The sequence below is a fragment of the Pyrus communis genome, chromosome 7 (assembly GCF_963583255.1).
Source record: "Pyrus communis chromosome 7, drPyrComm1.1, whole genome shotgun sequence".
In the NCBI taxonomy this organism is placed as follows: Eukaryota; Viridiplantae; Streptophyta; class Magnoliopsida; order Rosales; family Rosaceae; genus Pyrus; species Pyrus communis.
Window position 1 is genome coordinate 901,593 of NC_084809.1, and position 23,194 is coordinate 924,786.

At 36.0% G+C, this 23,194-nt stretch overlaps 4 protein-coding genes across 7 annotated transcripts; 3 read left to right on the top strand and 1 right to left on the bottom strand.

Moving 5' to 3' along the window:
• Window positions 1-916: 916 nt before the first annotated feature.
• Window positions 917-4,096, top strand: LOC137739412 (cytochrome c1-2, heme protein, mitochondrial). Its single transcript, XM_068478979.1, has 8 exons — window positions 917-1,090; window positions 1,503-1,573; window positions 1,915-2,129; window positions 2,447-2,726; window positions 2,811-2,882; window positions 3,338-3,454; window positions 3,546-3,611; window positions 3,700-4,096. Exons 2-8 carry the CDS (start codon window positions 1,517-1,519, stop codon window positions 3,814-3,816), a joined length of 924 nt encoding a protein of 307 aa, XP_068335080.1. The 5' UTR covers window positions 917-1,090; window positions 1,503-1,516; the 3' UTR covers window positions 3,817-4,096.
• Window positions 4,097-7,550: 3,454 nt separating this feature from the next.
• On the top strand, window positions 7,551-9,666 carry LOC137741186 (uncharacterized). Its single transcript, XM_068480993.1, has 2 exons — window positions 7,551-8,754; window positions 9,126-9,666. Exon 1 carries the CDS (start codon window positions 7,845-7,847, stop codon window positions 8,703-8,705), a length of 861 nt encoding a protein of 286 aa, XP_068337094.1. The 5' UTR covers window positions 7,551-7,844; the 3' UTR covers window positions 8,706-8,754; window positions 9,126-9,666.
• A 3,145-nt stretch (window positions 9,667-12,811) lies between these two features.
• On the top strand, window positions 12,812-16,606 carry LOC137741184 (uncharacterized). 2 transcript variants are annotated; one of them, XM_068480992.1, is made up of 3 exons: window positions 12,812-13,978; window positions 14,390-14,430; window positions 16,186-16,606. In XM_068480992.1, the coding sequence occupies exon 1, from the start codon at window positions 12,993-12,995 to the stop codon at window positions 13,893-13,895; it is 903 nt and encodes a 300-aa protein (XP_068337093.1). In that variant the 5' UTR covers window positions 12,812-12,992; the 3' UTR covers window positions 13,896-13,978; window positions 14,390-14,430; window positions 16,186-16,606. The 2 variants fall into 2 exon arrangements, with proteins under 2 accessions (XP_068337093.1, XP_068337092.1); XM_068480991.1 differs by lacking the exon at window positions 14,390-14,430 and having other exon boundaries at window positions 12,813-13,978.
• A 3,832-nt stretch (window positions 16,607-20,438) lies between these two features.
• On the bottom strand, window positions 20,439-23,173 carry LOC137740976 (thymidylate kinase-like). Of its 3 annotated transcripts, none has more exons than XM_068480785.1 (7): window positions 23,010-23,173; window positions 22,829-22,885; window positions 22,160-22,519; window positions 21,727-21,839; window positions 21,578-21,636; window positions 21,007-21,111; window positions 20,439-20,653 (listed from the first exon to the last, which is right to left on the bottom strand). In XM_068480785.1, the coding sequence occupies exons 2-7, from the start codon at window positions 22,864-22,866 to the stop codon at window positions 20,537-20,539; spliced, it is 792 nt and encodes a 263-aa protein (XP_068336886.1). In that variant the 5' UTR covers window positions 22,867-22,885; window positions 23,010-23,173; the 3' UTR covers window positions 20,439-20,536. The 3 variants fall into 3 exon arrangements, with proteins under 3 accessions (XP_068336886.1, XP_068336885.1, XP_068336887.1); XM_068480784.1 differs by having other exon boundaries at window positions 22,829-22,892; XM_068480786.1 differs by lacking the exon at window positions 22,829-22,885.
• Window positions 23,174-23,194: the final 21 nt, after the last annotated feature.

Consider the following 23,194-nt stretch of genomic DNA (forward strand, 5'->3'; position numbering starts at 1 on the left):
CTCAACACCTTTGTATCACTGTGGTAAAAGGCCATTTGTGTTTTTCTTAAAATTAATTAAGGGAATTGTTAATGGCAGTCCAAAAATCTTATTCTACACTCCAAATTTTCTATATTTGAAACAAAAATACACTTGTGAGAAATGTAGAATGAGATTTTTGAAATGTCAATCACACTTCCCTTAATTAATATGATTTTGTTCCTCAACTTCGTGAAATTCTATAATATCAAATTATAATTGTATACACCTGGAATGTTATGAACTTTTTTAAAATCCTAATTGAATACACCTAGATTTCTAAGGATTTTAATAAACTATCTTAAAATCCTATTAAAATCCTTATTGAATACATATTGAATTTCAGAGAATTACTAAAAATCCTAATTGAATACCCCTAAATTCATTAAAAAACTTAAAACCTCTTAAAATTTCAATTGAATACATCCCTCGAAGTATGACCCAACTAACAGATTTAAGTGCCCCTTCACAAGTTTTTCTCATTCTCATGATTGGTCGACACCATATTCGACTACTTACTAGCAACGTTCATGGGCCCTAACAGCACCATCCATAATAAGCCCTCTCTGTACCTTAGGCATAGGTCCAGGCCAACTTTTAAACCCAATATTTGAAATTTTTTAATTTCAGTTTTTTCTTAAAATTAATTGTATTATTTTGTTCATCACAGATTCACAATCACAAACCATGAATTATAATTCGAAAACGACGGTCCCTCAAAAGAAACCGTGGCTTGCGGCCGAAAACACAGGAAACCATGGCGCGGTTTTTAACCGTGGATTACCGTAAAAGCCCGGCCCATAAACAGAAGCCGATGGGTCCCACACATGGGCTATTCAGCCCACCATTGGCCCACGATTCTATCAGGCTACAACGAAAGAGGAGAGGGAGAGAGAGAGAGAGAGGAGCGTGTGGTAAAAGGCGTAGTTCCACATTTTCTCTCGCATACAACGAACGAAGGAACAGTTCTTAAGGTCCTCCTCCTCGGCTGCTGCTTCTCCTCCTTCATTTCGATCTCCGAGCTCCGGCAGCTCCTTGACAGTTCTATCTCAGACGACGTCGCTTTCCCACTGTGAGTTCCTATTCAATCCCTCTCTCTCTCTCTTTTTCCCTCTCTCTTTCTGATGCCTCCCCAGATCTGTGCTCCCCTTTCGACTTAGGGTTCGTGTCTGTTTATCTGTGATCGTTCCAATCCAAATTTCAACTATTACTGCGGTCAAAATTTGAACTTTATGTTTGTTCCAATCGAAAAATGGTACCCGCGATTCTGTTTCGGTGATTGATCTTACAGTGCTTTGTTTCCGTATTTTTTTTTTAAATTATGTATTCTTTGAATTGTTGCAGAATTATATTTCGTTTTGTTGCAGTTATTTTGGTATCGTTATTTTGTTAGTGTGCGCAGTTCCATTGTTCAATTGGAGGTTTAATTTCAGCAAATGAGTTGTGCAATTTTATTTATGTTTTGGGATTTCGGTAATTGACAGGAATATTGACTGAAATGGCTGGAGGAGCGATCCACCAGTTATTGAGGAGGAAGCTTCAGTCTCATTGTACTGTAAGATCTTCGTCCCACCTCGTTGTCCTTTTTGTTTTCTTTGGCATTCAACGTTTCCAGTCGTGACGCTCTACATTACTTAATTTGAAATTTATGGTAGCATCCGGAAATTGTTAGGCTTATGTTAGTTTAACTTTCATTTGTGAGTTATGTATGCTTTTTAGAGTAAATGCCATTTGCATTTTGCCATTTAAATTTTTTGAAAAGAAGGAAATCGATCATATATGTTAGTAACTCCGTATCTAACTTAAGTCTCTTTTTACCTTTTTTCTTGTGGAAATATCGTAAATCTTAGTTCTAGATTAGCATAATAATGGTTGTTGTATGCCACTTAATTGCAGGCCTCTCCATTATTGGCTTCCCTAATACATAAGAAAGGTGATGCTGGCTCTGCTGGGGCAAGGTCCCTCAGAGCACTTGCGCTCCTTGGAGCAGGTGTTTCAGGACTGTTAAGTTTTGCAACTGTTGCATCTGCGGATGAGGCTGAGCACGGATTAGAGAGCCCAAACTACCCCTGGCCTCACGCAGGAATCCTTAGCTCATATGATCATGCTTCGTGAGTTAAAACAGAATCCATGACGTGTGTGTGTGTGTCTTTTTGATTATTTATTTCTTGTGAATAGAAGTTGTTTTTTACTTGATGCAACCGAAGCTTAAAGGTGTCAAGTCTTATAATATTTTGAGCTCTGTCAAGTCTTATAATATTTTGAGCTCTGTGGTTTTTTGCCGAATGTTTTGGTTTATATCTCTAGACTTCAGATTTTCCCCTACACTCTGGTACCCTTCAAGCAAGAATCCCATATATATTGTATCTGAAATGTTATATCATGATGTGGGTTGTTGATGGTTGAAGTTCAATTTTTCTACTTGCAGGATTCGTCGTGGTCATCAGGTTTACACACAAGTCTGTGCATCCTGCCATTCCATGTCTCTAATATCCTACCGTGATTTGGTGGGTGTTGCTTATACGGAAGAGGAGACAAAGGCTATGGCAGCTGAGATTGAGGTAACTGATGGGCCGAACGACGAGGGTGAGTTGTTTACTCGCCCTGGTAAACTTAGTGATCGATTCCCGCAGCCATATGCAAATGAGCAGGCAGCTAGGTTTGCTAATGGTGGAGCATATCCTCCTGATTTGAGTCTTATTACAAAGGTGCTCTCAGTCTTCTGCTAATAAATTCTTATTGATTTGTATTTTTGTATTTCCCGTGGAAATATCTCACCCATATCCTTGCAGGCTCGTCACAATGGTCAGAATTATGTATTTGCCCTTCTCACCGGTTACCGTGATCCTCCAGCTGGTGTTCAGGTAACTTCTATTCTTAAATTTATTCTGAAAAAAATTTGTCGATGTCGTGAAAAAGAAAGAAGGCTTACATGTTTATATGAATTTGCACTATCCTGATTTTGTAGAACTATTGCAAAATGTATATATGGCCATTTACGAAGCCAACTAATACCCCATCTATTTCTGAGTTATGACTAAAATGGAAATAACATTTTGTATGTTTGTTGGGCCTCTGGTCCCTGTTGTGTTGTGCTGTTGTCGTTGCTAATTTGTTGTTTGGCTGTGTCCGGTGTTTGCATCAATCAGTGTTGTAATTATATTAGATTAGATTTGAATGGTGAACATCAATCTGTTGTTTAGTTCCATCCTACTGAGAATTATGTTTATTTATGGAGTTTGCGAATTTGTGGTTCTTTGAAATGGAGGTGATGTCCTCTAATTCTTGTCAACTGCAAAATGTTACCTGGTCTTTGTAGATCCGAGATGGCCTGCACTATAATCCGTACTTTCCTGGGGGAGCAATTGCTATGCCTAAAATGCTTAATGATGGTGCTGTTGAGTACGAAGATGGTACTCCTGCAACTGAGGCTCAGGTTGGTTTATGGTTAAAGTATCTGTATATATTACGTGCGAATCTTATTTCTGAATGGTTGCTCAAACTAATCGAATATTGCTATGTTGCAGATGGGGAAAGATGTTGTGTCATTCTTGACATGGGCCGCAGAACCAGAAATGGAAGAGCGAAAACTCGTAAGTTTCATTTTGCAATTTCCCTCATTGACAATGGTGAAAGCCTGAAACTATTTAAATCCTGACACGATGAGCCTTGAAAATGCAGATGGGATTCAAATGGATCTTTGTTCTCTCTCTGGCGCTACTTCAAGCTGCATACTACCGGCGCTTGAAGTGGTCAGTTCTCAAGTCCCGCAAGCTGGTTCTCGACGTTGTCAACTAAGCCGCCTTACTTCGGTTTCTTTCAATGTTTTGCTTCTGGGAGGACCTGTTTTGGAAATAATTTTTTTTTTTCACATTGTAATCAAAGGCTTTCTTTTCTTTCCATGTCAAATTGGCTCGAATCCGAAATTGGTGATGGAGTGACCCTAGGAGTGTCGTTTTAAGAGAGAATAAGCTACTCCATACGCAAGGAATATTTAATTTTTTTTTCCTTACTTGGGCATGTGAATTTTGATTAAATTTTCTTCAAGTGCCAAATTCTACTCTTTGGATTACAGTTAGTCTTCATGTGTATAAGTATATATTGTTCCATTTTTCAGATTGAAGACAATTATTTTATTTTATTTTATATTTTTTGGGTGCAACGCCCAAGTAACAAATAATACCAAAAGTGGGCAAAAGACTTTTATAGAATTGGTTCACCGCCACATAATGTCGGGATCTAACAAAGTATTGTTTTGTGTGAGTTTTTTCTCTACGTGGTAATGCATTATTGGACGAAGGATTTGTCATTTCTAATTTTGGATCCTATCCTGACCTTACTCTTTGGTGCGTAAGAACTAGAAAATCCAGATTGTTCGAGCGAGAGAGATTCGGGCACTTAGTTTGATGTTATAGTTAGCTAATAGCTAGTAGAGCAGCTGTTTTCGGAAAGGTCCATAAATGGGCTCTCTATTTAGAAAGATGCTAAAGTGTAGCCCAACTCTATCAGGCCCATAGTCTCCATAAAGCCCAATCCAATATTAAATTCTAGAAGACGTGAGGAATCAGGATGAGATGTGAGATGGATTGGTGGCGAATCACAGGCATGAGGCATGAGATTACTGATTGAGGCTGACTCATGACCCTTATCTGTCAGAGACCCACGTGGCAACATTTGTTCCCTACAAATTATGATTCTCAAGTGCTTCCACCTCTGTTTAATTCGTACAAGTAAAATAATGGTCCCTAATTTATGCACATGTCTGTCTACATTTGGTACGCATTTATTTCTATTCTCCCGTTCTTCTTCGCTTCGTTCAACGCAAAAGTCAAAGATACCAAGGTTTTGCATGAGGAGAAAATCGGTGTCCAAAATTACTTTCTAAATTATTTTAAGAAAACTAACGAAAAATTAAAAAAATAGTTTTAATGAAAAAAGACAAATAAAGGTGTAGTGAATAGTACCAAATAAAAGTAAAAATATAATTTTTCGTTAAAAGTAAACAATACCGATAATGTTTCGTTAAAACTGTCATTTTTTTTTTAGCGATGAAATATGTACACCACTTGGGGTGGAGTCATAATTATTTAATAATAGATCATGATATAAATCAAAAATGTTTTATTAGACCATTTCGTCAAACACTTAGTAGGCACTTGCTAATTTTGGCCTACATATGTCAAAAACTTAATCTAACATATGTCATTTGTCATTCGTAAAACACCTATTAGACTCTTACAAAAGTGTAAAATTCTTGATATTTCGGCTACACCTGATCTCATAAGAGTCACATAATAAACACCTTAATTATACAATAGGTGACATCTTAAAATCTCTCATTTCTTAATTAAGCACTTCCAAGTTCGAACTAAAAAATACACACACACCCACACTATTATTAAAAGAACCCTCCTTGTCAAATTTTTTTTCCAATTTTGCCCCCACTTTCGATACAAAATACTTGCACAAAGAGGGCAAAATAGTAATTTTGTATCTTTTGAGAAAATGACGCTCATATCCCTATTTTTCTTATTTTACCCTCACTTTTGATACACAATATTTACATAAAGAGAACAAAACAGTAATTATGTAATATTAAGATAAAATATGCACTTTTTTAAATTTCAAAAACTAATCACACTCCTTAATAAAAAAATAAAAAATAAAATAAAATTGTTCACACACACAAAGTGTGTGCTCATCGGCTAGTGTTGATAAAACAAAGACAAGTGTAAGCTTTTTGTCTATATGTTTCAACAACAGAACCCTCCTTGTCAACTTTTTGCCACTTTTTTTTTCCAATTTTGCCCTTACTTTTGATACATAATACTTACACATGGAGGGCAAACTAGTAATTTTGCATCTTTTGCCCCCTTTTTCCTATTTTGCCCTCACTTTTGATACACAATACTTACAAAAGGAGGGCAAAATAGTAATTTGCATCTTTTGAGAAAATAACAATCATATCCCTATTTTTTCTTGTTTTACTTTCACTTTTAATACATAATATTTACATAAGAAGGATAAAATAATAATTATGTAAAATTAATATAAAATATACACTTTTTAACATTTTAAAAACTAATCAAATTACTTAATAAAAAACAAAAAATAAAATAAAATTATTCATATATCTGCTAGTACATATAATTGGCTTATAAAAGGTGATGCATTTGTCTGACTGTCATCTCTCGAAACAATCCACGCGTCGATGCGCTCATGAATTGCAGTAAAAGTCAGGTGGTCCAGTCCGACCACTCCTCCAATCAAGTCGTCCCGTCAAACCAACACCCTGGTCCGCAAACGTCACGCACTTCCGGGCCACCGTGCCACCCACATTCCTCAACTGTGCTGAAAGACCATATTACTTGTTTTGGCTAATCTCGTTGGTACACGTGTGGACATTCTCGAACGTTCTCAATCACAAAGTAGGAAACTTCAATTTCCACTTCGGTTGGAAAACATGATACTTTCTCCCTAACGTAACTCCACGTGTCCCTCCTTTTTGTGCGAGTGCTTCGCACCCTCAGATGCCTGGTTGGCCAACATGTGGGTCCAACTCAGAACTCCAGAACATGGAACTCAATTATACTTTTAATGCACGAGAACAACTTATATGAAATGTGTTTATCGAATAATTTCTTGTATGAACAAATAAAATTAAATATGATATGATTCGGATTAAGAAGTTATAATGGTAGTAAATCTATTTTATGTAAGTCATTCTTGTTATATACCAACAAACTTAGTGTATATTTTATATTATTACATACAAGAGCAGGATTGTTGACACAGTCATTTTTACCTCTCAAACATCATTGTACTTTTTGTTTGTTGTTGATAATGTGAGAACACAATCATACATTGCTGAATGACCAAATTATGTAAGGGCTTATGAGAAGCTGGGTACTTCTTATATTACTAATTGATTTTATAATGAAATTCTCAATTTTCTTCACGGTATTAGAGTAAGTTTGCTCACATGTGAACCTTAATGGCCACACGTGCTCTATGCCACACTTTTTATGTTATCCACCTATTAGACTTTAAAATTCACCACGTATGACCAAACATGCAAGCACTTACAAAAAATTAGACTACTCTTAATTTGTCACTTAATTTTATGATGAAACAACTTTCTTTATATTAATCCTCTTTAATTTATTAGATTTCACTGTAAAAAATTAAAAAGGTTATATGAGAATAAAATAAATGTGTTCGTAACACTACCAATGTGTTAACTTGTGTATTTGTTTTTAGTATAGCTTAATACATAAGACATACCAATTGGTCCAATTACGTCGTCAACGCTTATCACGACACATAAAATAATATAAGTAAGGATAGAGATACTAAATTTAAAAACTAAAATTATAAACTAAAAGATGTGTTATCAATAGAAATGAACACGTCTTTTAACGTTTAAGTAATAAATCAATCATCAACTTACATGTTCTCTAATTTTTAAAATTTAATGTTCAAATTTAGTTTTCTTAACATTACTCAAAGAACATATATATATATATATATATACATCTTATGTGTTATATATATATAAATTCTTCCTAGATACGCCAAACTTTAGGCGGGCCCTGCAAGCAAACGAATCCGCCAATGGGTAGTCGCAACTGCTGGAGTGGTGCCCTAGACACGTGGTGGTTCCGCACCCAGCCACCACGCTACTGCTATGATTATCGCTTCTGTCCTCCGGAGACGAGAGAGAGAGAGAGAGAGATAGAGAGAGAAAGGAGAGAGAGAGAGAGAGACAGACAGACAGAGATCAGGCATCCGAGGGAGAGGAGGGGAACATCGTACGAGGAGGGTGGATGGACGCCGGAGATGGATGGCGCGTGGCAGGCGGTGAGACTGGTGCTCCGGATAAGACGATAATCAACCAGATAATGCTCAGATTCCGGCCGATCGCTCCGAAACCGGCGGCTGGCGGCTCTTTCTCCGGTCCGGCTTCGGTGGATGGTAAAACCGTCCTTTCTGCAAGCAAGAGAGTCAAGAGGAAGTACATTAGGGTCACGAAGGACCCTAAGAATAATAACAGCACTAGAAAATTAATCAACAGTGGATCTTCGACTGATGATAATCCGACGGATGTCGTCACTCTTCCACTGATGCCGGAAAAAACAGACTCTCTAGGTTTTTCAGGTAGTGGATCTTGGCATAACAGGGAGATTCCTACGTGGATGAACCTAAACCCTAAGATGAACCGGTCCGTCTGGAACGAGGACAGCCTGTCCAGGACAGATCGTGCGGCGGTGGTGCCTCGTGTGGCGGCGGTGGAGTCGTGGGTGACGGTGGAAAGCGTGACAGACACGTGCATGGAAGTACGAGGGTTAGGGTATACGGACATGGAGAAAATGAAGAGTTTGGATAAAGACACGTGTCCGGGGTTTATATCGGACGGCTCTAACAAAGTGCAGTGGGTGAACGATGCCTACAAGAGGATGGTGAGCTATGTGGAAGGGCAGTCGCCGCCGGCGGAGGTTGTGGTGTGGCTGGCTACGAAGGAGAGCCTGCCGTACGCTCACCCGATGTTCAGTTGCCGGTTGAGGCTGCAGTACTCCACGTTGCAGAAGGAGAAGTGCTCGAAGACGGTGCCGTGCGATGTGTGGAGGATGGAGTGTGGGTGGGCTTGGAGGCTGGATATTAAGGCGGCGCTTGGTTTGGGTCTTTAAACTAGAAGGAGCAGAACTGGAGGGAGCAGAAGGTGCTAATAAAAATCAGGTATATGTTTATTAATTCTGGTTTTTAATATAAACCTTTGAATAAAGCAAACTACTAAACGATAGACTAACTAACTCGCACAGGGAACAAAGCTCAATCTCTCATGATAAAGTCTTTATATGTGTCACTTTTACTAGTAAGTGTAAAAACACGAGGTTCTGAAATAAATCAGGTGCTAGTCGGACGATGAATAAGAGCTTAGGCGAACTTACCAAAACATAGAATTCTAGACATATAATTACAGGGGTAAAAGCTTTGGTTTACTTTTCCTTTGGGACTCTTGGCTGGTAAAATTTTGTATCACAATCAAAATATAGTCTCGGAGACATTATCCGTCAAATAAATACTGAATATGTGATGAAAGCTTACAGGTAGTAGGTAAAAGCTTTTGTTTCGATCTAAAACCATGGAAAGGGAAAGGAGGAGAGGAAGAGAAGTCCAAACAAAGCAACACGTGGTTGCTCTCCTTGAGCCACACCTAGCGTCTATGTGGATATAGATATAGATAAAGATATATATATATATATATATATAAAATTAAAGGAGCTGATGGAAATATTATCTTTTATTGGCTGCTGTGTGTCATACATTTTCCTGTTGTGAGATGATTTCAAGAACCCCACGTATAATTAAGTAGTATTTTTCTCTACTAATTACGTAGTTTTTATTTTTTTTATAAGAATCAAATTCTTATAATTGGTCGAATATTTTGAGTCTAGCGTGGTGATATATTTCAAATTTTTGGTTCAATATATTAAAATTACGAGTTTAATTTCTATTAAATAATTGGTAAACCATGTAAGGGAGAAAAGGGAATAAATAATTATAAAATAGGGAAACAATAGATGGATGCCACAATAGATAAAATAAAGGTTTAGTTTTAGGTTGCTCAATTTTTTTTAAAAGCAGTTTCTTAAAAAGTTGTTGTCCTAATTGTGTTTGGTAAATGAATTTTTTTTTTTTTTTAAATCATGGATCTAAAACAGCTCTGCACATTTTTCTTTAAAAAGCGTTTTTTTTTCTTTGGAGACAGGTAAATAATACCAATTAATTAAATTTTTGTAATCACAATTCTACCCCCATCATTTTATTTTTTGTTGAAAGTACTTATGACACTATAGTTTACTAAACACTTACCTGCTTTACAAAACTTTCTTACGCCTAACCCCAATCTAGCCCTAACGTCTCTAAGGCATCCCTCCAAGGCCGGAGTTTAGGTATATGCCCAACTTTTAGATGGTCCAACAGCTTATAAAGTAATGCTATACAGCCTGATATACCAAACATAGGCATCTCCAAACTTAGTAAATAAATTACACATAAATATATACAATATTCTGTCCTTGGAACCTTATAATTCTAATGTAAACAATAAAAAAATAAAGCATTAGGAAATAGTATCATTCAATGGATATGCAGTAATGCGGTAAACTTACCCTGAACCTTCAATTACAAAATAATGGGAGCATTTTAGCTCTTCCATATTAACTGTGATGTATGCTTATCACACGTTTTTTAGGCTGTCATGTGTTCTCCCACTTGATTATAATTGATTAACTTATGTAATTTATTCCAAAAATAAAAAATTAGACCTACAATTGAAACTAAAATAATAAAACCAAGTTCATCGTTCTCCCTTCAAAAATGCAAATTAAAATCGCCAGAAGTTAATCACAAAGCAAAGCATACTACTCAAATTTTCCAAAAAAAAAAAAAAAAAAAAAAACAACCACCTGAAAAACAATCAGCACAGATATTTGACGTTGGAGTGAGTTGTCCTCGGCTGCGCCACCGCCGCAGAGTCGTCATGTCTTCATAGTGCCCCTCCTTACGATCCCCAGCCTCGATGGCCTCAAGGGCCTCGTCGCCGTCAACCACAACCTCCTCAAACTGAATTTGCTGGTGGTGTCGTGCTCTGCCTCTTCTTGCTCAGGGTCATCTACTGGAAGAACGAGAATCGCCCGACCTGCGACTCAAAAAGTAAAAAAAAATAGAAAACTAGGGGCCTACATGCAGATCGTTTCCACCTGTAACACGAATGTCCACCAATCCCAGCAATAAAAGAATAACTTTTTTTTACTTTTCATACATTTTTAATTTTCGATCGTAGGATTAAATGAATTAGAAAAAAATTAAATGATAGAAATTAATAAAATATGTGTGAGATTTAAAAATAGGAATGGATATCACACTCCATAGAAAACGGAGCGAGAGAGATAAGGCTTGGTAGACGGCAAGGGATATGTGGTTGCTTTGGGCGACTGTTTAGTTTTTTAATACTATTTTTGTTTAAGTTTTTAATTTTTGAATTTTTAAAAATAAATTACAAAAGTTAACCATAATTTGAGTGAAGGGACACATGGTAGCTTAGAAAGTTTATGATGAGCATATACCACAGTTAATGTATATATGAGTAAGCTTGTGAAGGATTGCTAAACGGAAAGAGACTATATATATATATATATAGTTATGAACCTTCTCTTGCAACTATAAAATAATGAATTTGTCTTTTTTTTTTTTAGGTGACGAAATGTGTCTTAGATTTTAAAATGTTCGTTTTTGTTTTCAAAAAAATGTTCTTATGGAACGATACTCTTTGGATCTATATTTACAAAGAATTGTTCTGCATTAAGAAGGAGAGGAATCCAACTCCGTCCGACATTGATAGCATTGTGTTTTGCTCAATCCGTAAGTCGAATTAGAACAGGAAAGTCTTTAGTTAATTGAAACAGTACATTTTAAATTATTTTGCGAATTTTCCAGGTTATACATGTTATATTTACTTTCTTATATTGGTAAATTTGTACAATTAAAAATATGAAACTTTCAAGAAAAGGATTTGGCCTAAGTTTATTTTAACAAAAAATCATGCTATAACTTTATTTAATGAAAAAGACTTAAATTTTAATGAAAATTTCTTGAACTTTAATAAAAATGACAAAAGAACTTAAAATTAATGGTAAGGATATAATTTTAATATTAAAAAATTAAAAAAAAATGACACGCCGGATCCGTGTGTCCTCACACATACTATTTATGAAACTGACTACGCTGTTTATGAAATTTGCTACACTGTTTATGAAACTTAATGGTACTACACTGTTTATGAAATTTATTACATTTTTTATGAAACTTAACGGTACTAGATTGTTTATGAAACTTACTACATTGTTTATGAACCTTAACAATACTATATTGTTTATGAAACTTAACGTTACTAGATTGTTTATAAAACTTAATGGTACTACACTGTTTATAAAACTTAACTGTACTACCTTGTTTATGAAACTTAACGCATGCGGGGCACACATATTTATATTTTATGTTTTTTTTATCTTTATTATTAAATAAAATTATTAGATAACTTTTAGTTAAAATACAAAATTTTGAAATTATTTTCATTAATTTTTTTTATTAAATAATACTATCAGAAATAGTAGATCTAGCTATGAATTTACAACTTTGACAAATAAAAAGCTACGGATTTACAGCAGATATTTTAAGAACACGTGGCAGCACTTGATCACAGGTATCACGTGGCAGCGCTCGATCACAGGTATCCAATATTGGAAAATTTTCTATTCCATAAATGGAAATTAAACCCAAAATAAACCTAAAAAATCTTGCCCAAAGATTCACTTGTCCATCCGACCAACCACGCGTCCATATCGTAAAAGCACCAATTTTATCTCTCTCACTCGCACAAACTCCACGTCGTTCGCCTACCCTTCTAATTGCTGGCGTGCGTTAGAGCCCGTCCAGGCGAGAGTGCGCGTCACGCGGTGTGTCTCGCGTGTAAACTTTTAATGTTACTCTTTCGCAAACCGAATTTTGATGTTCTTGGCGAATGGAAGACGAGCACGTATTTGATATCTCGAACCTCCCCAAAGGCAACAGAAGTACGCTATGCTCGAGGCAGCCCCACGTCGACGTCTGCTTTTGAAAGTGGCTGACACATAGTGCTCCCTCATTGGATGGGAGAGAGGGACATGAGTTATAGTGGGCTCCACTGGGGGGGAAAAGGTTTTAACCACTTGGAACCCGTCGTTGTTTCGGAGCTGTAACCCTAGCCCGTGGTGGGGAAGGGGCGTTGGTACTACTTCACACGCGCTTCCTCTCACGTTTCGTTGTTACTAACTTCTGCCTACCGCCCATTAATATAATAAACGCTAGTCGTAGCTTCCATTTCGGCGAGAGAGAGAAAGTGGAGAGAGAAAGATTGTGTAAAGGTTGTTGATATGGAGGGCGGAGAACGGCGGCGGATGCAAAGAAGAGATGGTGGGGGGCAGGATAAGCCTGCAATCGTGAACGCGAACATGCTTAGATTTCGGCCGATTGCACCGAAACCGGTGGCGAACAGAGCCGGAGAGGTTGGTAATAACGAAAACTCGGTTTCCACTATTTTGACGAGTGCAAGAAGAAAGAGAAAGTACGTTAGGGTTTCCAAGAAAAATGTATGCACAGCGAAGAACAAGGATCCTAAGCGCGTGGTGACGACGCTGCAGCTCTTGCCGGAGGAAAACGATAACAACGGCTCATCGAACGGTGAATCTTGGCGTCCGTTAGATCCTACGGTGACGGACAATAATAACGATAGAAATAACAACAATAGTAAACCTACTGGTAAAGAAGATGAGGGCTTAGGCCTAGGAATTCCCATGTGGTTGAGGAATTACATGGGTGGTGGAGGAGGATCAGATCCGACGGAGGGGATGCGGCAGATGGTGGCGGTGGAGTCTTGGGTGACGGTGGAGTGCTTGAGAGGCACATGCATGAATGTGCAAGGTACGTTTGGAAGTTTTAGGAGTAGGGACGCGGCGAGGATGATGAGTGATCTGGAGGGTGACACGTGTCCTGGTTTTATATCGGACGGTCGGAACAGGGTGCAGTGGCTGAACGGGGCGTTTAAGAGGATGGTGAGCCAGCAGAAGCGCGCAGGGGAGATAGCGGTGTGGTTGGTGGTGAAAGAGAAACTGCCGTACGCGGATGCTTCAGCGTTAATAGCGTGCCAAGTAAAGCTGCAGTACACGGTGGGTAAGGACAAGTGCTCTCGAACTGTGCCTTGTGATTTGTGGAGAATGGACGATGGAGGATTTGCATGGAGGCTCGACGTTAACGCTGCTCTCACTCTGGGCCGTTGATTTGAAGTCGTTTGTAATCGTATTTATGGATAAGATTCGTACAGATTATCAGTAGATTATGGAATGGAAGCTGAAGATCTCAGGTATATAATTTGCATTCATATATATTATACATTTTTGAGTTAGTTTGGTCATTAACTTCGCCAATTAAATTTAATTTAAGTGCGCAAATTAAGATAAACACGGATTAAGTACTCCTAAACGAGTAGCAGAGCAAGCTATAGCTGGCAAAACTTTATTTGTGGTGTAGGTGGGACAAAGTTAGTGATATAAACCATTTCGTTTTAGTTTTCTGCTTTTTAATTCATTGGTAGAGTCGTGCAGATCCAGTAACTAATTAAGTAATTATTCAAATTAACAAGAACCAATGTTTAAACACCAGGATAATTTAAAAAGAGACCAGGTTAATTTATGACCATAACTCTTATATATTTATTGTATTAATTAAGCTTGAGCCAACACTAATCCCCTTTTTTTTCTGATCTTCTTGCCAGGTAAGATAAAGAGAGACTGCCCTATTCTTTCTATCCTGCTGGTAATGCAAACTTTAGCCAGAGTCATCTCATCTACATCTAAACCTTTAAATTAATTTGATCCTTCTATATATAACCATCTGGCTAGTTGGCTTAGATGGCATCATGCTTTTGGTGCACTTCTTTGCCAGAAACATGATGTTTATACTAATTAATAGGCAAAACGAAACGATTAACAAATTGTGTATATATATTTATCTATCTGAGAATATCATCTCTAATGATGGGAAAGTCAATTACTAAGTTGAACTTTTGAACCCTAATTAGATTCCAGTGTTCAATCAACAATTGGTAATTAATCTGCATGATGTTATTTGTCAATACTTGAAAAAATAGTTCTTATATACATACATACATACATACATATATATACATACACATATGCACATAATTAATAAGAGAAATAACTTCTGTTCCTGGTTTGCATTCAATAGAATGAATTAGAAATAGAAGGAATAAGAAACTACTGTTTTTAAAAATAAATAAAATTAATTAAAATCACAAATATTTGGGAGGAGATATATATATATATATATATATAAAAGAGAGACTTACATGAGCCGATAACACAAAAATGGTGGCATTGTCCCACACATATTACGCATTTTTATATGCTTTAACTTTTTTACTTGGTGTCATAATTAATGAAAGCATCTTAAATTTAGTGACCTTATTTCATGTAAGTAATTTTTTACATAGAACAGAGGAGATGATTGCAACAATTACTTGGTATCAGATAGATAACTAGTATATTGTCATTTATTCCGTGTGGATATTGATTGTTCCCAGTAGAATTCTACTATTTTTTTTCCCTTTTTTCCTTGGGGGTGTGTTATAAAAATAAAATTTTCCCCATTGTTAAATTCATTTGCTGATGAAAAATGAAGAACTTGCGTTGTAATTCTTAAACTAAGTACCTAAGTTACTATTCCTTTGGTCTGATAAGTACTTAAATTGCTGCATAATATTACGATTTAATAATATTATTCTTTATTTGTAAATAAAAAAATTTAAATTCAATTCTCTTTAAATAAAAATATAAATCAAATTATTATATAACTAATCCCAGTTAGCTCACTTTTTCACCTGTAGACTAGCATTTCCTTCACCTTACATGATGACTGCCAGGAAAATAACTACCTTGATTATAGCTCGTTGAATATCTCTTGTCCCGCTGGTTGTAGTATCATCTGATAACATCAGTCTTCTCATTCACTTTATTTGCATGCATGACATGTTTAACGAGTTAATTGGTTCAGAAGAAAAGTCAGAAATGTTTGGATTCATGGAACCAGCTGGAATATATAAAATATTATTATATTTTATCGTATACTGTATACTTGATGTGATCTCAATGATACAGTTAAAAAAGTGCCAAAAGTAGAAATATCAGCTTAAACTGTAGCTTGTCTTAGTGCTATATTTGGAATTTTGGATCTCTGCCCCGGGAAATTGTTTAAGATATATAGAGTGGACTACAGAAGAAGCTCATATCTTCTGTGTAATTCTTTTAACTTTTAGGATGTGATATCTACATATTCTTTTTACTTCTCATGTATTTTTGTTAATTTCTTTATTTGATATTTTTCAATTCATCCGATCTGATGGTTAAAAATTAAAAAAATATATGAGAAGTAAAAAGGGATATGTAGATAGTAAATAATGTTTATTTCTTGTTAATTATTGTTTTCATTTCTTGTTAATTATTGTTTTATGCATATAATAATTAATGTTTAATTTTTAATTTTTTTTGCTAGAATTATTGTAACAGGGCTTGATCTTTCCCGAGGAGGCTGGCTAGCTTCTGTGGATCTGAAGAATAATTGAACAGTGGTCTTGAAAGTGTACATACTGGTAAGCACGAAGCAGTACGTACGTATTAGATATTGAATTATCTCAATGCCAAGAAACCGCATTGAGTTGAAAAAAAGGGATACGTAGCTATATATATATGGCTATATGCGTACTCCACTTCTACTGTACGTATACTCTTGATTTAGCAGCAAATTAAATCAGCTGCTGATGAAATCCTTAAAGGTTTGAGTACGTACATATATAATGTATGAGCAAGCAAGCTATGTAAAAATCCGCTGGTATGTTTATGTTTTTCTAATGCGCAATAATGCACATGTTATCATCAGAGATTAATCGATGTCCAATAATTATGTATATTGCTTCTCGATCTGTCTCTGAATTGTTTCGTTTCTTTTCTTAATTTTTTTTTCCATTTTTGGTGGATAATTACGTACGTAGTTTCATCATCAGCATGCAGTAATTAAAAGAAAGAAAATTATAAAATACACTGCAATGACTTGAAAGGAAGGGATAATACAATCTGCTTAGCTAGATAAATAAAACAGGAATTTACAGTCTAAATTAATTGCAATATGCATTCCAAGCTAATAAAACCTAGCAAAACTAGCAAAACATAAGATTCCCTTAATTTCTGCTTAATAGAAAATCAGATACTTAATTAAAGTTGGGTGTTAATTGGATTTTCATTTTAGTCATCCTAATTAGGTACTTTATCTTGAATGGGTACGAAATCTCTCGTAGGTAATTACAAACTCATAGTGTTTAATCGTGTTACTCTTAGATGTGTGTGTATATATATATTCAAACTAATGTAATTAATCAAAGGAATAAAATCAAAATTCAATCCAACAGTTGGTTTAATGAAAAATAAATCTTATTTATCCAAAGATTAAAATCTAAATGTCAATTTGATAACCATTTCATCTTTTAATTTTTAGTTTTCACTTTTTATGCTTGAGATATAAAGTATAGGAGATAATGGATGAATGAAGAAGCGTGGTGGGAGGTGAGGATGAATAAGATGAACACAAAATCTCGAAGGCGAAAACACAACTCAAAATAGTTTTTTGTTTTAGTTTTCAATTTGTGTACGTTACCTTATACATTTCTTCTACATCTATCAGACTGTCCTTTCTCCACTCTTATTCGTCATTCCTTCTCTTATGTGCTTTCCCCATAACAGATGCATAAAGATAAAAAACTAAAAACTAATTACAAATGAAATGGTTACAAAAAAATGTGCTAAATATCTCAAAGTAACAAAGGCAATAGCCCGTCTTCCTTATTTCTTTTCCTTTATTCTTTCTTGCTTGATATTTTTAGTGATGATCCTCTTCTCAATATTTTCTTCATTCCTTCACACATATCATCCTCCATAACATACCATCAAGGCTGCATGCACTGTAATCAGTATCTCGATCGCTCTCTTGAAACTCTTTCTCATTCAAGGATATTGCCTGATGCCAACTCTCCTTTTGCATGTTTCCCTATCTGACGGTCACTCTCTTTCAACAAACATCGACAACTATTTCTCTGTATCCACTTAATTAGCTCAATGCTTCTTTTGTTTCTTAGGACTGGATTGGAACAGATAATCCATTATATTCAAAGTATGTTGAAGAAAGAGATAAAATTGTGTCTAACTTGAAGATAATATAGATTACTCATTAACGAAACTTATTTATTCTAATTCCCCGAAATAGATCAAAAGCGATAAATTAATTCCTTTCGTATCTAATCTCTATCTGATTCCTTCAAAATAAACGTCAATATACTTTTAAGTCTTCTGGATTATCCATGAAAGTCCAGTTCTAAACATCAAACTGATGCCTTAAGAGTTTTTCATTAGAAATTGCTCACAAGTTTGACTTCCATGTTTAATCATTAATTAATCAGTATTCACCCAATGTTGATTGGTGAAACTTGCTCAATTAAGTACTGATTTCTTCTTTGAGGGAGGGATGTATTCCAACCATTAACAATACACAGAAAACATGAGAAAGCGAGAGCTGGACACAGTGTTTTGATTGGATGAGGCATGTATTTGGTACAAAAATTCCAAATTATTAATTAGTAGCATTAACGTTTCGTACACTTTGATTAGGTTTAAACTGAAAAGAAAATGAGAGGCTGGCTGGACGTACGTGAGTCGATTAAGTGAGGCCACCTAAGCACTGGTAATTATAAAATATACAGATGCCCTATCAACCTTTGCAGTTGGCATATATCTAAAGTCTATACAGATGCCTCCAAAACATTTTATAATAGCAAAATAATCTAATTAACCGATAAATTAGATGACAGATAGCTCCAAAACATTTTGTAATAGTTGATGTTTGGAAAACGACATTTTTGTACTACATGGATCATGGATGTATTAAATATGACATCACACATCATTTAGTACATTAGATAGTACATCGATAATAACAAATCTTTATTTCATTAAGTGGGGTAGGCTATATGAATTCTAAAATTTCATTGCGCTTAATTTTACGACAAGTCTTTTGTTAACTCCAAGTACTCCAAGTCTTTTCCTAGAATCTCTTTCGAAATCTTCCTAAGTCTCCATCTATCCTTTTTGCCCTCAGTCTTTGTCTCATAATCGCATGTTCTAACTGGAGTATCTGTGGCTTTTCGGTTCACATGTCCAAATCACCTTAATTGATTTTCTCTCGTCTTATCTTCAATTGCGGTTACTCTTACTTTAACTCGGATATCCTCGTTCTTAATCTTGTCATTTCTCGTGTCCTCACTTATCCAACGAAACATTCTCACCTCTGCTACTCTTATTTTTACTAATAGTAGACCAACGTAGTACAAGAATATAATTTTCCCTAACATTTTTCTTTATAATAACATAAGTCACGAAATCTAACATATAGGCTTTAGAGCAACTGCACGTAAAAATGAAAATTACTTGCTTTCTCATGTTTGATAGCTTTAAAAAATAAGACAGTTATTTTATGAGAAACCGAAACCTTCAATTGAACTAGGGTTTCATTTTTCTTTCCAATGAAAAATCAAAGCAGGCATAAATTACACTTTATCATGATCAATATGCACCCATTAACAAATTCAAATGCCACGGCAAATCAAGCCAAGTAGACCAAAACCTTCGTTTGCATTACCAACAACAGCAAAATAACGTATTCTGAAAAGATTGAAAATTTGCTCGAAAAGAGAAGATATGGGAAGTAATTTCCCATAATTTCCTTTCTTGCCAGCCCCCGCTCACAAATTTACAAACACGCAAATTTATCGAAACTGAGGCAGGTATTGGAAAACAAATAAAGTGGAAAATGCAGATGCAATATATTCATTCGGTGATGTTAAAGAGACTATATTTTAAATCATTTTTGTAAACCATATGATATTCTGATAGATGTGATTGAACTTTTTTCTTTAAATTACTAAAAGAAGAGTATAACCATCAATCATCACATCATGTGATTTATTTTGATATTCCTAGCATTTTATTATTGATTATTCGTATAGCTTGTGGCCTAATATATACATGTTAGGATCTGAGTACACTCGCTTTTGACATACACTTTGGCACTTATTTTGTAGAGCTCATTTCGTAATGTATTTCAACGGTCCGAAACGTCTATATTTTATTCCATCATTCATAGATCATCCTTGCAAAAAATTCAACAAATCCAAAATTATTAAGGCATTCATTTATAGCGAAGAAAATTGACAATTACAGTTCAATAAAGTAAATACTAAATTTAATCCAATGGTCATATAGTTTCATATATGGGTATTATTACTAGACATGACCTTTGAGGTAAAACATAAACAATCGCGGTTGAATCATTAAAATATATATTACGGAGTAATCCCACAAAAAACATGTTTCAAAATGTGTGTCAAAAGTATGGACCTCGGATCCTAATCCTAAGAATATCGTGTCAATTGTCATGCATATCATATATTCAGGCTGAAATGCCGAGGTTACAATCATATTCATTCAAAAAAATTCGGAATCTCGTCTATTTCAGTCAACAAATAGTAATGACACGTTAATAGTCAGAGTACCACAATCGGACAGCATCCTTGAAACCGATGATACTTTTACGACCTTTTCGCTGTTAAAGGAGTACGAAACACCGAATCTACTTTTGAAACACGAGTAATGTAGTACTATGATCCGACATGAAATCCTCGTACAGATAGCAGGGCAAGCAGGGCAAGCAGGGCAACCTTGTTCACTGCTCATTGTGCCCGGAATCTGCATTCGACCTTCCAAAGATACTAGCGCTTCGCCCTTTCCGGAGAAGAAAAAATTTAACCAGACCAGAGACATGAGAGGGGTTTCCCTTCTCGGCATGTTTTTATACAATCAAGTACCATCTCTTGCAACTGTTCCTCGACGTCCTCCATGGATGAACAGGTATCTATGATCTGCATCAAGCCAAAACAAAATTTTAACCTCTGCATAATATCCAAGTAATTCAACTCACCTAGGAATTGTATACTTCAAGAGTAACAGTTGCGAACCAAACAATCTAGCAGTGTTGCAGGCTTAGTTGTTTTTGAACCGCTACTGCAATGAGTATCCACAATATACGAAAATTACCAACTTGCAGCATCGCTCCAAGTTAAAATGTGTAAACCATCGTCAGATAATGACAGTCAAGCTATGCTCTTTGTGTACAATCATTCAGGATGACATGCTCAAGATGGCATCACAACCGAGAACCGGAAGAAAATATCCAGGCTCTGTATTGAACTTCAAGAATGAAACAACAGACTACCTTCCAAGTGGGACTGCAGAGGACCTGATAGTTGTGACCAACCTTCTTCTGAAACTCAAGCTGCTCGTATCTCTCACCTCCATAGCCTCCTCTTTCGGCAGCTTTCTGACATTATATACATTCATACCTCACATCAAAAAATGGGAAAAAAGTTACAACGTCCATCTAATTTGCAGAATCCACCGTCCAGGTTAATCATTTACAAGAACTAATATTATTTAAAAACTGAGGACCATGAGCCAACTTCACAACAGGAAAAATGTAACAGCTCTCATTTTATCAACAATCAATATCAGCATAGATAAGAACCTTAAGATGTCAGGTTCCTCTATTTGAGAACCTATTGACTGTGCAAAATGCATATCCACTAAACTTCTTATGAGGGGCTGTTTGTACATCTTGGAAGATATGTCAGATCATATAGGTAACGAGAAATCACTGTAACCATGTTCAAAATTAGACATATAATCATGTAGGAATTAACTGAACCAACACAGCAAGATTCAGAATTACAGAATATGGGCGTTTTTATTCACTAAAATTCACTGTAAACACTAGAATGGCTACATACTTCAGGGGGTATGTCAAGGTACACTACAAGATCTGGAGCCAATAGCCCAATCTCCGGAGCCAGCAAAAGAACACCGCAATTTTTAAAATATCATCATAGAGAATATAAAGCTCTGTAGGGTAAAAACAAAAATAAAGAGCACTTCCCCACCTTACACCATTCGATATCAAGTCCTTTGGCAGACGAAAAAGCCACCCCCGAATAAGAATAACGGTCAACAACAAGAGTGGTTCCACTTTTCAATTTGCTTTCCATCAACAATCTGCAGAGACATTATAGAAACAAGAACTGAACCACTTATTTCCTCGCCGTTAGCCATACAAAGGAAGTAACTTTTGCTGCTTACATATCTACTTTAGAACTAAACCAACAATCAGAAGAAATGCAATCTCTCTTATTTCATTACATATTTTATCCATCAGTATGTTACATTGGTTTCTCAACTCAACAGAAGCTGAAAACTATCACTAAGTGTATTGCCCTGACATCAGTTAAAACTAAACCAACAATCAGAAGAAGTGCAATCTCTCTTTCTCTCGTGAATATACAAAACCCCACAACAAAAAGAACAACACAACTAACCTCTTCTCCCAACGGTTGGCACTAAAGAGTAGATGGATTGTATGATCGTCCAGTTGTGATTCGTTGGAAAGATATGAAGATATCATTTTCCCAACACTAGTAGTTCTGTCAGGATACCGCCACAACTCAGCTGAATATCCTAACCTCTCCAAGTTTGTGACTAGTCTAGCAGACTGTGTCGTCTTCCCAAACCGATCCAAGCCTTCAAGAACAACCAAGGCACCTCTTGAATCCTCCTTTCCACCTCTTAGGCTACAGTTCTGATTTTTACCTTCCATCCGAATCCGCCTGACTAAAACCTTGCGAGCAAAGTATGATTGAAAACCCAATGACCTTCGTACTGCTCTGGCTCCAAAGTTCCTAGACAAGCAAAATGTACTCTATTAGATAACTTCCTCAACCTCAACCAATTTCGACCAATTTCCGAAGCCTACCATTCAACGTTCATTCTTGGTTACTCAAGTTCAAATTTTTCAATAATGGTTATACAACTATACATTTTTCAACATGGGAGGCTGAGAAATCGAAACCCGACTCAACAGTCACTAAGATGAACCAAAAACATACTATTTACAACAATTCTCTTCCTTAAATCGAAAACAGCAAAACATTATCTCCGGAAGTAAGTAAATACAACATGTGTAAAGATTAAGAGTTACGAATTCTTACAAAGCCTTGCAAGCTGTAGGAAAAGAAGCATGGATCATGTCCCTTACAACCTACAACCTACAAACTGGAGATTTAACATAAAAAAGGAAAATAATTCACCAAAATTTATATGATAACTGTGAACAAAAATTGATCTTGGCTGAAGAAAAAAAAAAAATCACCCAGAAAAAGGAAAGATTACCTTGAACGATTTGCTCTTCTGGGTAATCAGATTGTCTATACAAATGTCAGACAGAAATGACAACGAATTTAAAGTAGGAACTTGGGGGCCTGCGTGATTTCGCCGGCCAGTGAGGTATCCTTAGTGCGGGGAAGGGCGGCGGCGGGGGAGGTGGGTGAGGCCTAAGAGAGTGGCGGCAAGTGAGG